The sequence below is a fragment of the Panthera leo genome, chromosome D3 (assembly GCF_018350215.1).
Source record: "Panthera leo isolate Ple1 chromosome D3, P.leo_Ple1_pat1.1, whole genome shotgun sequence".
NCBI classification, from domain to species: domain Eukaryota; kingdom Metazoa; phylum Chordata; class Mammalia; order Carnivora; family Felidae; genus Panthera; species Panthera leo.
Genome location: NC_056690.1, coordinates 33,052,666 through 33,070,114, shown reverse-complemented (window position 1 = coordinate 33,070,114; position 17,449 = coordinate 33,052,666). Strand labels below are relative to the sequence as shown.

At 43.7% G+C, this 17,449-nt stretch overlaps 1 protein-coding gene across 2 annotated transcripts in view; it reads left to right on the top strand.

The window, feature by feature from the left end:
* Window positions 1-17,449, top strand: part of GNAL (G protein subunit alpha L) — a 150,242-nt gene that overhangs the window by 91,776 nt on the left and 41,017 nt on the right. For both annotated transcript variants that reach the window (XM_042911764.1, XM_042911765.1), the window contains exon 5: window positions 16,129-16,226. In XM_042911764.1, coding sequence (XP_042767698.1) covers window positions 16,129-16,226 — 98 coding nt within the window. The remainder of the gene's footprint in view (window positions 1-16,128; window positions 16,227-17,449) is intronic.

Sequence of the window (17,449 nt, the reverse complement as noted above, 5' to 3'; positions counted from 1 at the left end):
GCTGTCAGTTACATGAGTTCTTTATAACTTCCTGAGGACAATAATGTTCTTGGGATCGAGAAAAGTTACTTTTTAAATTATTCATAGGAGAGAACCGGAAGAAACGTGCCTTTAAACGTCAAATGATGAAACCCACCTGTAGACACAAACCAGGTTTCCATCAATTCAAATTTACTGACAAATAACGTGTATGAATGCTTAGCTTTCTTTTTTCCCTAAGCTTTTTTTAAGTTTGCTTATTTTGAGAGAGAGAGAAAGTGGGGCAGGGAGCAGAGAGAGAGAGAGAAAGAAAATCCCAAGCAGACTCTGCACTGGCAGCACAGAGCCCAACGCGGGGCTCAGCCTCACCAACCATGAGATCATGACCTGAGCTGAAACCAGGAGTCGGACACTCAACTGACTGAGCCACCCCGGCGCCCCAGATTTTCAGCTGTCAATTAGCATAAACTTTTGCTATGGAGGTGAACATTGACAGAGCGAGAGGAGGGGACTTCCCATAACAGTTTATTCGTCCGCTTGCTTGTGAAACAACCACGTCTCGAGCCCTAGTGTCAGGACTATCCCAAGTGCTTGACATACATCAGGGAAGAAAACATGAAGATCCCTGCCCTTGTGGGGCTTATAGTCTAGCAGGGAATGCAAGGAATAAGTAGGACATGATAACTGCATTTGTTAAAGAGTATTAGGAGGTGCTAAGGACTGCAGAGACAAGAATGGTTGGGCAGGCTTAGGCAAGGGCTAAGGTCCTGCCCCAGGATGGGAGACCCCAGGGGTGCAGGGAAGAGCAGGAGGCCAGCGTGGCTGGACAGTGAGCAGGAGGAGGCTGATGGCATGATACTAGAGAGATATATGGAGGGAGGGGTGCCGAAGAAACAGGGTCTTACGGTTACTCTGGGGACTGTGAGTGAGTAGCGCCCCGTAGGAGTGACCTGAGCTGACCTTCACTATGAAAGCGTCATCCTGACTGCAGTTTCAAAAGACGCCGTAGGTGGAAGCAGGGAGACCGGTTGGGGGAGTCTCGCCATAACCTAAGTGGCAGGTATTAGTGGTTAGAACCGTGCACATGGTGAGATATTCAACCCCAGCTACAGTTTGAAAGCAGAGTCACGGTGACAGATCCCAGTGTGGTCGGTGAGGGGAAGAGGAGCATCAAAATGACATCACGCTTGGTTCCAATCAACTGGAAAGACAAAGTTGCCATCCACCCAGACATGAAGGCTGTAGAGGGGGCAGGTTTGGCCAGGGGGTGGGGGGTGGGAGTCGGGAGTTCAACACCGACCGTGTGGAGTTTAAGACGTCCACTAGACACCCAAGGAAAGACATTAGAACTGTTCTTCTCCAACTTTAAGTACCAGGTTCTTCCAAGGACAGTGCTCTGTGGTCAGGGAATAAGGAGACACTGTCATATAAGTGAGCCCAGGCTGTCCTTAGAACAGGCGCAGCAATAATCAGTGCAATGCTTAACCATCATATATAGTGTTTATTTTTTCAAAGCTTTTCCAAATATAACTCGGTTACCTGTTTCCCTGAAAGTTGAGGGACATTTTTCTTGTGGTAGGAAGAAAAGTGGATTTAGGATAAAGATTATATGAAAAATGGGGCGCCTGGGTGGCTCAGTCGGTTCAGCGTCTGGCTTCAGCTCAGGTCATGATCTCACAAGTCATGAGTTCGAGCCCTGCATTGGGCTCTGTGCTGACAGCTCAGAGCCTGGAGCCTGTTTCAGATTCTGTGTCTCCCTCTCTCTCTGCTCCTTCCCTGCTCGTGCTCTGTCTCTGTCTCTCTCTCTCTCTCTCTGTCTCTCTCTCAAAAATAAATAAACATTAAAAAAAATTTTTTTAAAGATTATATGAAAAATATTTCTTCTTCCTGTAATCTGACAGCTGCCTTAATTTATTCCCTCTTACTGTTCCATTTGCCATGAAAATATCATTTTCTTGATATTTGGAGTCAAGGTAGGAAAAAAATTAATAAAGATCCTCCTTGTTATGGACTTCCCCCTAAAACCCTGTTGCTGGCTGCTCATTAGATGGTTTGGCTCTAAGAGATTCACGAGAGCAAGAACCAGAGCCGTTCTGTTTGTTGTGTTCCTTATGTCTTGCATAGCCCCTGGAGGTTGCTTTCAATTCTTACTGGAATAACTGCACTGATTCTGAAGGAAGCCATGTGTCTACCGTCTTGTTGTAAGTGGTTTTTCACTTTGACCTCGGTAATCGGCTAAATTCCATCTTGGCTAGCGGCCCTGCTCCCACAACTACATCTTGGTTTTCATTTTACAGTACATTTTTTAATCTTCTCCTGGCTCTCCTCTTCCTCCAGATCTCCAATCTGAGGTCCCACCCTTGCCATCCTTTCTTGCTTTATCGCTCCTTCTCTCCTCTGGCAAGCTCACTCCAGTCTTGCTGTATACAGTGGTGTATTCCCTGTCGCCCCTGAGTTCACATCCCTAGAGCAGAGCTCTGGGGTTCTCTTGATCCAAACCTCCAAAGACTTCCCATCCATTCATAGATTCCGAAAATGGCCGTCAAATGTGTACATGCCAGGCATGATTCTAGGTGCTGTGGACACAGCAGCAGATAGAGGAGCTTACTTTCACGGAGCTGACATTCTGGTGGCACAAACGAGAATATTGGGCCTGGCCCAGGAACAGCCAGGCCTGTGTGTCCGGAGAAGACACAAGAAGACTCGAGAAGGCAAGAGGTCCAGGAATGGGGGAGGGGAGTCAGATAATGTGGGGACTTCGGCTTTAACTCTGGGATGGGAAGCATTGGATTGGATTGGTTTGTTTTGGCTTTCTTAATAAACTCTTTTATGTGGTAAATACACAAAACGTAATATTTGCCATTTTAACCATTTTTAAGTGTATGATTTCTGTTGCATTAAGTACGTTCATGTTATTCTGCAGCCATCACCACCATCCGTACCAGAACCTTTTCATCCTCCCAAATTGAAACTCTGTTCCCATTAAGCACAAACTCCTTGTTCCCCGTACCCCACCCCCTGGCAACCGTCATTCCACTTTCTTCTCTACGCATTCCACTACTGTAGGTGCGCCATATAGGTGGAATCGTGCGGTGTGTGTCCTTTCGTGTTTGGCCTATTTCACTGAGGCTAATATCCTCAAGGTTCACCCATGTGGTAGCATATTGCAGAATTTCCTTCCTTCTTAAGACTGAATGATTTCATTGTATGTGTATAACACATTTTGTCCATCTGTGCACCCATCTGTGGAGACTGGGTTGTTAGCATGGGATCGTTTTGAACCCACTTGTAATGTGATCAGACTTACATTCTCAAAAACTCCATGGCTCCGGAGTTGAAGAGACTGGTAAGAAAGGGTGGAAACAAGTCAGGTGGGAATCAGTGGCAATACCTTCCTGTCCCGGGTGACGCCTGCCTTCAGGAATGCAGTGGCACAGGCCCAAGATGTGATCAGAATCTGGGTGTATTCTGAAGGTACAGCCGACAGGATTTCCTTGAGGATCACACGTCGGGTGTGAGAGAAAGGGGTCAAGGATGACTCCGGGGGTTGGGCCTGCGCAACTAAATTGTGGCATTGCCAGCAACTGGGGAAGATTTAAAGTGGGGCAAGTTTTAGGGGGATAATTAGGCATCCCATTCTGGACTTCCTGAGTTGCGGTCGCCTGTTAGAATTCAGGTGTTGATGTCAAGCAGGCAATGGATGCACAAGTGCAGAGTTCAGAGGAGAGTTCACCTGGAGACATCAGTGTGAAAGTCACAAGCATGTTCATGGTACGTAAGTCTCAGGATGGAGGAACTCACCGAAGAAGTGAGTTTAGCCAGAGAAGACGACCCAGGAGGATCCGTGAGTCCATCCAGTGGTAGGAGGCTGGGAAGAGAGAAGGACGGAGCAAAGAACACCAAGCAAGACTGCCCATGGGGTCAGAGGAAAGTCAGGAGAGAGGGAGATGTCTTGGAAGCCAGGAGTACAGAGACTGTGGTCAGCTCTGTTGGACGCTGCTTATGATAGGCCAGGTAAGAGGGGACTGAGAATTGACTACTGAACCCAGCAGCTGGGAGGTCACGAGCTTAATCCTCACCTGCACAAGAAATCCCCCTTTCTTGCCTGCTAGGCCCTTTTCATTCCTTTTTTTTTAAACTTTGTCTTTTGTTCTTGCCCCTCACAACGCTTACCCATTCTGAGCCCTCGATAACATTGGCCGAATCACACCTGTGGATGAATAACATCTATTGTTTGAGTCCACAGTGGAGGGTGTGGAGGGAATAATCACTCCCTCCGCCCCACACAACTCTCCTTCCAAACACTCACTTGGTCACTGTAAGCTCCAAAGGAAGAGAACTGGCTCTGCCCTTCCCTGGTGCCTCCTGTTTCCCCGGGGCACGGCCCCAAGTGAGCTCAGGAGATGACTGCCAGCCGCTGCAGCAGAACACAGATGTGGGGCCCAGGCGGGAGGAGCCGGGGCCTCAGGTCATCTTCGAGTCTTTTTATTTTGCAATTGTCAGGAGCTCAAGAAGGCCAGGTCTGTCTGCGTTCAAAGTTAAATCTGTTTGACGTTCATTATTTATTTTTTGAGAGCAAGAGACAGACAGAGTGTGAGTGGGGGAGGGGGCAGAGACAGAGGGAGACACAGAATCCGAAGCAGGCTCCAGGCTCCGAGCTGTCGGCGCAGAGCCCGACGCGGGGCTGGAACTCACGAACTCACGAACTCACGAACTCACGAACTCACGAACTCACGAACCGAGAGATCATGACCTGAGCCTGAGTCGGACACCTAACCAGCTGAACCACCCAGGCACCCCTGTCTGTGTTCACATTAAACCTGAAGTACATTCAGAAGCTAGATGAGATTGACCATCTTGTAATATCTACCACACTGTCAGCCTCCGTTAGGACACATAACTGTTTGGTCATCAAATGCTGAGATGAATTAAACACGTGCAATTAGAAATTCCAATTAGTAATTCTTGTAAATGGTTCCAGATGTTTCCCTGGGGAAAGAAAGGAGGCCCACTGCTAGGTGTGTGCCCAAGAGAATTAAAAACACGCATCCACACAAACACTCGCACACAGATGTTCGTGGCAGCATTGTTCACGGTAGCCAAAAAGTGCAAACAACTCAAATGTCCACCAGATGATGAATGGATGAACAAGATGTGATCCATCACACAATGCGATATTGTTTGGCAATAAAAGGGAATGAAGCACTGATCCGTACTGTAATATGAATGAACCTGGAAACATGCTGGGGGAAAGAAGCCGAACACAAAAGACCTTGTGTTCTACGAGTCCACGTATATGAAATGTCCAGAATAGGCAGCTCCGAGGAGAGAGAAAGTAGATCAGTGATTGCCACAGGCTGGGGGGGAGGAACGTGGGGGGTGACTGCTGACAATATAAGACTTCGGGGGGTGGGGAGAGGTCACGTTCCAAAAGCAATTGTCGAGATGGCTGCACAGCTCTACGAGTATACTGAAAACCATTGAATTGTACACTTCAAATGGGTGAATCGTGTGGTGTGTGAATTATATCCCAGTAAAACTGGTGCATAAGAAATAAAAAGAAAGAGGAAAAACACGACATTTAAAATCAGAGTCCCCGAAATGGAAGAAATCCGAAAGACGGTCTTGCACAAAATGCACAGTGTTTGGGGTTTGGGGACAGTTTTCCTTCCCTTTTATGTTGGTTGTCTGTTGTCAGATTGGCAGCTGCTGCAGAATCGCCAAGGAGCTCCGTGGTTACCTTTGAAATACCTTCTTTTATATCTACATCGAAATTTGAATCACCAGTGCCTCCAATGTAGTGCGAGGTCCCGAAGTTTCTGGTGGCTGTTTGTCACCTCCCAGAGAGCGCTCTCACTGGTCCACCCAGCAGAGCTGCGGGGCCCCACGTTTCCCATGACAAAACCCCGCATGATTGTGTTCTTGCCCACTCAGGACACCGTCAGCTAACTTTAGGGTCCGGGTACACACGTAGCTGCCCCCATGGCAGCTCCTGGCTGCACCCTGTTTCTGTTGCAGGGGAGAGCTGTTGGTCCTTGAGGTCACTGGCAGGCACCCTACCCCTGTGCAAAGGACTCGGAAGCTCAGTTTGCAGCACAAGACCATGAAGGCACATTTCCCAAGTTGTAGCACACATTCTTATGTAAATATCCTGCACCCTTTTCTTTCCTTCCTTCTAGTAATCTTACACAGTATTCAGCCAGCTTCATTCCCTCCCCAGCTGTTAAATGGGTAAATCTGGACAAGCCACATTGGGGGGGGGGGGGCCTTTCTGGAAGGGTCTGCAAGTCTAGGGTAAATCCAGGATCAGAAGCACTGGGTGGGAAGTTAAGCACTGCTCTTGGTTCTTTGCACAGCCGCACCATCACCTGCCTTGTGCTGGTGACCCGGCTCATCCCTCTCCTTACGTTCTGAAATCCCGAGCCCTCTCTTTCCCACACCAGCGCCTGGTGTAATGCCTTATACCAGCAAGTGTGTGGTAGATGTTTCTAGAACTCCATTCTGGAGCCTACCCGTGACTTCTGTTTCCTCGCCGTGTGTTTCCCTCTTGGCCTGTTGGAATCTGACGGCTCTTGCCCCATTCTTACAGAAACACTGCGCTGTGTTCTGTGCTGTCCTGTATCAAAGGACTCTCCCGGACCCTCACCATTCACCGGCACCTCACGCTGTTGGTCATCACTCTCTTGGCTGTCTTGAGTCAGGATTGGCCCCCCCACGTCACCCCATCCCACGTCTCGTTTTGTCTTTCCAGCCACCTTACTTCGTCTCCTTCCTCCCCTCACCCCTCACACGTGCACCTCCTGTTCCCCAGATACTGACCTGTCCCAGCCAACCTCTGCCCAGAAGAACTGTTGTATCCTGTGGAGCAGAAAAGGAAACTGAGTCTCAGTCGCTGGGATTTGATCCCAGGCACTCCAGTACAAAAATCCATGCTCAAACCATGAGTATTTTCTGATTCCTTATTAGATACTGTTAGTATGTTTTACACTAAAACTTTCTCAAAGAAATGTGTATCTAATTCTATAATTGTTGCCAGCAAAAATATAGCAAACGCACTTTTAAAGACATTTACTTTAAATCTCACTTTCTTCCCAAAGAGGAGGGGTCCTCCTTTCATGTTGCCTCTCAGCACAAAAAACAGAAAGGATTCAGAGTGACTAAGAAGACCAAGAATAATACCTTAAAGGGTTATGTAATTATGTTCCAACGAGAACTTGTGTCAGAAAACTTGATAGAGAATTGTCTGGAAGCAGTGACTAAAGTCGTGATTCTTTGAGTCTTTTATCCCTAATGAAAATACCTAATTATTTTATTTCTGTTCCCACACAAATAAGTTTCTCTGATGAGTCTCTTAGACATTCTCCAAGTGCACAATTTTCTCAGAGAATTAGGATTTTACAGAGAGACTCTTAGGTATAAGAGTGGGAGTGTTGTGAAGGGGAAATCAAAAGCTCAAAAATTAAGTTTGTGGAGAAAGAAATACTTGAGGAATATTATGTTCTCATCACTATGAGGTCGATTTATTTGATTCTCTGCTATGGTTCGTGGATCTGATTAACTAAAACTTTATACTTACCGCAGTTGTTTTGTGAGATTATAATTTGGAAATAAAAGTAAAATCCCTAGACAAATCTTAGTGTATCTTTTTTAAAAACTTTTTTAATGTTTATTTATTTTAGAAAGAGACAGAGTGTGAGCAGGGGGCGGGGAGCAGAGAGAGAAGGAAGCACAGAATTTGAAGCAGGCTCAAGGCTTTGAGCTGTCAGCACAGAGCCCAACGTGGGGCTTGAACTCACAAACCACGAGATCATGACCTGAGCCAAAGTCAGACGCTTAACCAACTGAGCCACCCAAGCGCCCCTTAGCGTATCTTTAAAAAAAAAAAAAAAAAAAAAAAGTGTTTAAGAGCAGCAAAAGCCATGAAACATGGCCACAGCAGGGAGTGAAGTCCCCTAGGCTCAGCACTCTGTACTTGGAACCACAGAGAATTCTGATTCTGCTCCAGGGTATGATTCTGCCTAATGGGTCACACTTTAGGAAGAGAGAGGAGAGACCAGAGCCATGTGGCTGTTTCTATACACAGCTGCACTTTAAAGCACCTAGAACTTACAGGTGAGATTAACAAGGTTGCAGGCTATAAGATCATATACAGAAACCAATTGTATTTCTACATACTAGCAATGAAAAAGAAATCCAAAAATGAAATTTTAAAAACCTGTACATTTAAAATAACATCCAAGTGGGGCACCTGGGTGGCTCAATCAGTTGAGTGTCCAACTTTGTCTCAGGTCATGATCTCGCAGTTCGTGAGTTCAAGCCCCGTGTCAGGCTCTGTGCTGAGCTCAGACCCTGGAGCCTGCTTCGGATTCTGTGTCTCCCTCTCTCTGCCCCTCCCATGCTCATGCTCTGTCTCTCTCTATCTCTCAAAAATGAATAAATGTTAACAAAAATTTTTTAAATAACATCCAAGAAATCTATAGAGGAAAAAATTTAACAAATGATATGAAAGCTCTATACCCAGTAAATTACAAAAGAATTTAAATAAGACATAAATAAACACATCATATTCATGGATTAGAACACTTCTCCCTTAAGTGAACTATATATTCAATGCAATCTCAATCAAAATACCAGCAGGATTTTTATAGAAATTGACAAGCTAATTCTAAAATGTATGTGGCAATTCAAAAGACCTAGAACAGCCAAAATGATGTTGAAAAAGAAAAGCGAAGCTGGAGGAGTTCACACTACTAATTTTAAGACTTACTACATGTTGCAGCAACCGAGACAGTGTATTGTTGGCGAAAGAAGGGACTTACAGTTCAGTGTGATACAGAATTGAGAGTCCAGGAATAGACCCACATGTATATAGTCTATCTCAACAAAGGTACCAAAGTAAGTCAGTGGGGAAGGTTCTTTGCAATAAATATGCTGGGGAAGCTGGATACCCATATGGAAAAAAAATGAAACTTGACCCTTTCCTCACACCATACTCAAAAATTAACTCAAATGAATCATAGACCTAAACGTAAGAACTATGACTCTAAAACTCACAGAAGAAAACTTGGGGGAAATATATATATATATATATATATATATATATATATATATATACATATATGTATACATATATATATTTTTTTTACTCTGGGTTAGGACCAGAGTAAACGTAAGAACTATGACTCTAAAACAAAACTCACAGAAGAAAACTTGGGGGAAATATATATATATATATACATATACATATATGTATATATATATACATATATGTATATGTATATATACATATATATATATACATATATATATATTTTTTTACTCTGGGTTAGGAAAAGATTTCTTAGAACACACAAAAAAAGCATAAATGCTAAAAGGATAAAATTGATTCACTGGGCATCAGAAAATTTAAAACTTTGCTCATCAAAAGACACTTTAGAAAATTAAAATGCAAGTTCCACTTTAGGAGGAAATATTTGCAAAACCTAGAGCTGACAAAAGACTTAAATCCAGATAATTTTTTAAATCCCTTATTCTTGTAAAAGAAATAAAACTCCATACTAAGAAGGCATACAACCCAGTTTTTTTTTTAAGTGGGCAAAATATTTGAACAGACACTCAAAAAGAAGATACGCAAGTTGCTAGCAATCACATGAAAAGATGCTCAAACTCATTGGTCGTCAGGGAAATGCAAACTGAAGCCACAATTAGATACCATTACACACTCACCAGAGTAATTCGAATTAAAAAGACTGACAGAAGCAAGCATGGGAGACCATGTGGTGAAACCAGAACCCCTAGACACTGACCTCTTGACAATCTAAAATGGAATAGCCACTTTGGAAAACAATGCAGCAGGTTGGGGGGGGGATGCTGTTGGGGGTTTTTTTGGTTTTGTTTTGTTTTGTTTTGTTTTGTTTTTGAAAGACAGCACACATGCAACTGGGGGAAGAGCAGAGGGAGAGAGAGAATCTTAAGCAGGCTCTGTGGCCCAGTACAGAGCCCCACGCGGATCTCACGACTGTAAGATCATGACCTGAGCCGAAATCAAGAGTCGGACACTTAACCGACTGAGCCACCCGGTGTCCCAGTGCATCAGTTTCTTAAAGTTAAACACCTACCGGGGCACCTGGGTGGCTCAGTCGGTTGGACATCTGACTTCGGTGCAGTTCGTGAGTTTGAACCCTGCGTTGGGCTCTGTGCTGACAGCTCAGAGCCTGGAGCCTGCTTCAGATTCTGTGCCTCTCTCTCTCTCTCTCTGCCCCTCCCCCACTCACAGTCTGTCTGTCTTTCTCTCTGTCTCAAAAATAAATAAACATTGGGGCGCCTGGGTGGCTCAGTCGGTTAAGCGTCCGACTTCAGCTCAGGTCACGATCTTGCGGTCCGTGAGTTCGAGCCCCGCGTCAGGCCCTGGGCTGATGGCTCAGAGCCTGGATCCTGCTTCCGATTCTGTGTCTCCCTCTCTCTCTGACCCTCCCCCGTTCATGCTGTGTCTCTCTCTGTCTCAAAAATAAACGTTAAAAATAAATAAACGTTAACAAAAAATTTTTAAGTTAAACACCTACCATATAATCCAGCAATTCCACTCTGGCTATCAACCCAGTCTGGTACACAGATATTCCTAATGGCACTATTCATAACAGTCAAGAACTGGAAATAACCCAAATGACCATCAACTGGTGAATGAATAAACAAAACAAGGTATATTCATACAATGGCCTAGAACTCAGCAATTTTTAAGAAGGAACAGACTGCTAAAATATACATAACAAAATGGGTGAATCTCGAAAATAATCATGCTGAGTCAAAGAAGCCAGACACAAAAAGACAAGGTGATTGCATCTATATGAAATTTCTAGAAAAGGTAAAGCTGTGGAGACAGAAGTAGATGAAAGGTGTCTGAGACCCGGGGTTGGGGCGGAGCTTGGCACCAGAGAGGGGTGAGGAGATGATGGAGGCGTTCTAAAACTTGATTGCGTTGGTGGTTGCACGACTTTGTAAGTAAATGGGTGAATTTTGTAGTATGTATAGTATACCTCAAAAGCTGTTAAAAATGATTCTAAGAATAGTTAAAGTAGGCTGTCCTAAAGGAGAAAAAAATAGACGAGTGTGGGGTACGTTGTACATTTGCGTTTGCCCTCACTGGGAACAGCCATCCAGCAAAGGAGAAGGAAGCCAGCTGGCCTCAGAGCAGGTTTTGGAATCCAGGGTTGACCACTTCCTAGCCAAGAGAGCTTGAGCAAGTATCAAGTGTCCGTAATCAACTCATTCTGTCCTCAGTAAATGGGAATGGAATCACCTACACGGCAGGGGTGTCTCTGATGAGAGCTTGTATATAAGGCCCTTAGAATACTGCCTAGAACACACAAGGCACTCAGTAAATACTAGGTATGACCTCTTTTTTTTTATTTTTATTTATTCTTGAGAGAGAGGAGGGGGCAGAGAGAGAGGGAGAGAGCATCCCAAGGAGGCTCCGTGCTGACAGCAGAGAGCCCAACTCAGGGCTCAAACTCATGAACCATGAGATCATGACTTGAGCAGAAGTCAGAAGCCTAACCGACGGAGCCACCCAGGTGCCCCAGCATGACCCCTTTTCATATGTGGTAACCTGCTGAGATTGCTGCCCAGGGTGGTCATAGGACATGGATGAGGGGACTGCTAGTGATTTAATGTTTGGCTTTTCTTTTAACATAGTTTCTAAAAGCTGTTTCTCAATAGAATTTTAGACATACTGTATTGAATTAGATTTGAGGACGGACAGAGATTACAAATAACAGAACGATAGTGTCGGCAGGCATGATATCCACCAAATATATCTGAAAAAACAAATGACAAAAACCTATTCAGTCTTTCTGTTAGCCAAGGGATAAAATTGAGTGTGTGTATTTTAAATGAATCAGACCTCAACTTGAGCTTTAGAAAATCCCATGTAAATAAAGGACTTCTGACCTTCCCACTGCCTATTCCTAAGGTCCGTTCGATTGTGGTGGTGGACATTATCCACTGTGTTCCCATATAAAGATCCAGCAAACATTTGTTTGTGCTTCAGCTTGTTCCAGAAAGGATTTAGTGCTGCTTACAAAGTTGTAATACAAGGTAATGAAATATGTGAAAACACAGGAGAAGGAAGTTAGGATCAGGAGAGTAAGTTATGCGGAACCGAAAGTGGAGTTAGAATCCAAAGTGTAAGGCTTGGAGACCTTGTATATAAGGCTCTTAGAATACTGCCTAGAACATACAAGGCACTCAGTAAATACTAGGTATGACCTCTTTTTTTTAATCTTTATTTATTCTTGAGAGAGAGGAGGGGGCAGAGAGAGGGGGAGAGAGCATCCCAAGGAGTCTCCGTGCTGACAGCAGAGAACCCAACTCAGGGCTCGAACTCAAGAACCATGAGATCATGACTTGACACGCATGAAGACTGACCCCAGAACAGAACCTCCGCGCTTTCGTGCGGTCAACTCAGTGACATAAATGAAAACAGCCCAAGAGCCAGAGGGTCCCTGTGATTAAAAATTAATAATAAAAGATAAAAAGCGGCTTTGAGAGATGCAGAAAAAGTATTCCCGATACTAATATTGGAGAGAGATTTTCCATAGTCGTCTTAGAAGGGATATTAGGTAATGAGCATGAAGAACATCTTAACACTCAACCCAAGGAGGGGTTCCATACACACCACATGTGAAAGCTCTCCTTCAAGACCTGTGTGTGTATGATTTTTACTTTCTTTTTTTTTTATTTTTTTTTTAATGTTTATTCATTTTTGAAAGAGAGAGACAGAGCACAAGCAGGGATGGGGCGGAGAGAGAGCGGGACACAGAATCTGAAGCAGGCTCCCGGCTCTGAGCTGTCAGCACAGAGCCCGATGCGGGGCTTGAACTCACAAACCGCGAGATCATGACCTGAGCCGCCGAAGTTGGATGCTCAACCGACTAAGCCAACCAGGCGCCCCTGGTTTTTAGTTTCTATAACACAACTCAAACCCCTTTGGATTTTTTTTTTTTTTTTAAATGTGAAGAGCATTGACACACAATGTGACATTAGTTTCAGCTGTACAACTCAGTGACTTGATAACTTTATAGGTTATGCTATGTCAAATCCCTTTAAATAAGAATAACATAAATGTGTATTTCAGTTGCTAAATATATGAAGATCACAAGGCAATTTTTGTTCAGTAATACAGAAGAAAATTAAGAAATGTCCGTAATTTTCTTTTTTTAAGTTTATTTATTTATTTTTGAAGAGAGAAAGAGAGAAAATCCCAAGCAGGCTCCATGCTGTCAGCATAGACCCCCCCACCCCCACCCCCGTGGGGGCTTGATCTCATGACAGTGAGATCATGACCTGAGCCAAAACCAAGAGTCGAACACTCAGCCAACTGAGCCACCCAGGTGCCCCAAGAATTTTCTTTTTATACTCTCAACTTCTACATATTCTCAGTTGTCAAAAGCAAATTACATTTCTCTGTGAATCATCCTTCTTTTTTCAGACACATACACACACACGCACAGTACTGAAATTATTTTTATTTAATACTATTCATCTTAGTTGCTAATGGAGGCATACCAAAATTATTCCTCATATTTATTTCCCAGTTGGTTTAGCAAACACGTGAAAATTCTAGCTTGGCTCTGGACAACTGTTTAAATATAGCTGAAGAAGCTGAATTGGCTGACTGAGTAATGATGTTACAGAATCATTTCTTTATTTGTTGTGATATTTTTCATGGAGATAATGGTACTGTGGCTATGACTTTTAAGAGCCTTTATCTGTTAGAAACAATGTTGAAATAAAATGATTCGATGTAAGAGATGTGCTGCAAAATAGGAAATGTGGGGGAAAAGCCATGAGTTATTAAAAGAGAGAGAGAGAATTGGCCATGTGTTGATAAACGTGGAGGCTGAGGAATGAGAGGCCTGGGGAATTCTTCTCTCTCCTTTTGTAAGTTTGAAATTTTCCCTAATAAAAGGCAGAAGCAACAGCAGTAGCAGCTCTGGAATTTTCCATGAGGTTTTTAGAACCCCTTAAAAGTAAACATGGAGTGGGGTGCCTGGGCGGCTCAGTTAGTTAAGTGTCTGACTTCAGCTCTGGTCACGGTCTTGTGGTTGGTGAGTTCAAGCCCCGAGTCGGGCTCTGTGCTGACAGCTCGGAGCCTGCTGTGTCTCCCTCTCTGTCTGCCCCTCCCCCTGCTCTCACTCTGTCTCTCAAAAATGGACAAACATTAAAAAAAAATAAAAGTAAACATGGAGAATCCAGGCTCTCTGTCTATCTCTAGCTCTGTTCTAGTCCGACATCTTTGGTCACCAATTAGGAAGCTGAAACAGAGAGACTGTTGTTTCTGTGTTCATCTGGTGTTGTCCAGATCATCTGCTTTAAAACCACAGTGCCCGCAGTTCCTGTTCTACTACTGCTATGAACACGGACCTCAGAAATCCTGTATCTTGGATCTTGATTCAAGCACTGCTTTGTAATTCTGTCTCAGAGGCTTCAGCTCAGACTGCTGACAGAAAAAAATGATTCTGACACTTGACAAAGACAGTCAGGAACTTTATTCAAGAGACTGTTGCACTTGGGGTTTGCAGGAGGGGGAGAGAGATGGGGCTTAACTCCGAATATCACCATGACACGGGAGTTATCACTGTCTTCCAAGACCAGACCATCTTGACAATATCAAGTAGAGTAGTTTTCATTTGGGGTGTGTGTGTGTGTGTGTGTGTGTGTCTTCATATGGCTCTTAGAAGGAAGAAAAAAATTTTAAGGATATTGATAAAAACTCCGTCAATGGAGTGACAAGAGCATGGTGGGAGACACCAGAAGGAACCACAAATCGAGGGAGATAAAAATTGAGAGGTTCAGCATCTCTCCTTCATATGAAGTTCCCCTTCATTGTCAGCTGTGGATAGTTTGGATTTGTTAATGACAACAGGCAGCCAGACAGATGACACGTGTAAAGATGTGGCAAACCTTTAATGATTGTTCCTGATTCTAGGCAGTCAGAACCTCATGAAGCTTAAGCTCAGGGCCCCTCAGTCCTACTGCCCCTTCTAGGGTTTTGTACTGAATTGCGTACTCATGATTTTCTTCTTTTTTCAAAGAGGCCCCCACAATACTTGGATCCGCCCTTGTATGGAATTGTGAATCTCCAACAAAAGAACCAGCCCTTTATTTTTTTTTCTCCAAAAAATCAATGCTGATTCTTAGAGAACATGGCAGCCACAGTGAACATAAGGCATCAGAAGCCCCAGACCCATTCGTGCAGATCAGAGATGGAATTGGGTGCTGCCTAGGGCTGCCAGGAAGGGCTGATGACTGATGTGGGAAGGGATATAAATATGCTAATGAACGGGTTTGTGAAATTTTACATAACTTCTTTTATATTTAGCAGCTGATGTGTTGTCATTTGGTTCCATAGCACTGCTAATTTAATTTGGGTAATTTTGGAAATAAGAATTCATAAAGCCACCTCTTACTTCGAGAGAAGGAAAGTTCTTGGCCTCCTTTTCAGGGAGGGTGCTCCTTGCCGTAATGGATGAAATTGAGCTTTGCGCTCACATGGGCTTGAGGGAACCAAAATCACAGTTCAACATTTAACTCACAGTTTTAAAAAATGCCAAAAGGGGGTGAATTAACATCCCCGAAGAGTGAAATTTTAAAGGTTTCCTTCTGGTGTACCTAATGCTTCTGGGCCGAATTTGACCCATCTGTTCAGTCATGCCCATTCCTAATCATGGCTCAGCAGCTAAACAAACTTATCATTGTAATAGGCATGATTTTTCATTGCTGAAGTGGCATTACCACTAGACAGGTGACTGAGTACTAAAAACCTTAAAATTATTCTTAAAATGGCTGTCGTATGTATAGTTGGTGAATGCCAGAAAATTACTTTTGACTTGTAATTTTCATTTGGGGGAACTTCCTGGAACAACAAGAATGTTTGACCTGTTGATGTGAGCGATGATCACAGAGGTGCATGTTTTTGTCACGCTGATCGCAAGCCCTGTGTGGTGTATATGGCGTGTAACATCGACTCCTTCAAAGAAAACGGTTCATGCGGTACCTGCAAAAATTTTTTTGGCAGTTTCTTTTTACTTTTACCTTTTGAAAAGATGATAACACATGTGCTTCCTTCTTTGTAACTTTTTCCGATTTTAGGAATTCTTTGATCACGTGAAGAAGCTTTGGGACGATGAAGGCGTGAAGGCGTGCTTTGAGAGGTCCAACGAATACCAGCTGATAGACTGCGCACAATAGTAAGTCAGCTTCTGATCAAGGCCTGGCCTGTCTGAAGCTCCCCTTGCACCCACAGTTCGCTGCCCTCCCAGGGTCGATGATGTCTCTTCAGTGCAAGGAACAAAGCATTAACATCTTACTACAGAAATCAGCTTTTAAAGTGACACACATTTGGTGGATGGAAAACTAAAAATCCAATAGGAATCAGAAGCAGGTGTATTCATTTTACCCTGATCAGTGTTTTTAGTTCTGTTCATTTTTTTTGCTTTCTATAAAATTACAGGTATTTCCATAAATTAGACTGCACTTATTCACTGTTATATATTCATTTTGGAGCAGGGCCCCCAAATTAAATTTTAAAATAATATCAGGGCACCTAGGTGGCACAGTCCATTGAGCATGTGACTTTGGCTCAGGTCATGATGTCATGGTTCGTGAGTTCGAGCCCCACATCAGGCTCTCTGCTGTCAGTGCAGAGCCCGCTTCGGATCCTCTGCCCCCCTCTCTCTCTGCTCCTCCCCTGCTCACATTCTCTCTCTCAAAAATAAATAAAACATTTTTTAAAAATGTTAATAAATAAATAAAATAATATCGACATCTGCAGTTGTGCCCAAGCTCTCACTTAAAGTACTAAGTGATCATCTTATACAGTTAGAAGTAGACTAGAACCTTGAAAGTAGGTGGTAATTAATATAGTAAGTAAAGACTTGATGAAAAAAATGTAAGAAGAAAAACAAGAAATAAGGAAAGGGGGGTCGCCTGGGTGGCTCAGTCGGGTAAGCGTCCGACTTCGGCTCAGGTCATGATCTCACAGTTTGCGAGTTCAAGCCCCGCATCGGACTCTGTGCTGAAAGCTTGGAGCCTGGAGCCTGCTTTGGCTTCTGTGTCTCCCTCTCTCTGCTCCTCCCCACTCATGCTTGCGCGCGTGCTCTCTCTCTCTCTCTCTCTCTCTCAGAAATAAAGAAACTTAAAAAAAAAAAAAAAGAAGGAAGGAAAATACTGGTGCCTAGGCTGGCTCACTGTTTTTCCCTGAAATGCTCATTTTCCTGTTTCATTTTGCTATTTTAGCCTCATTCTATATCTGTTAGTCAATAACGGGCCTGAGAAGAATGTTAATCAAGAAGCTCTAGATATGTTTGCTATTTTGATAAAAACTGTATTTAAAGTTGTTTTATATAACTCTTGGGGCGGCAAGAAATGAGTGCTTTTACATTTTAAGTCTGTAAACTCTAAAACTTCATAC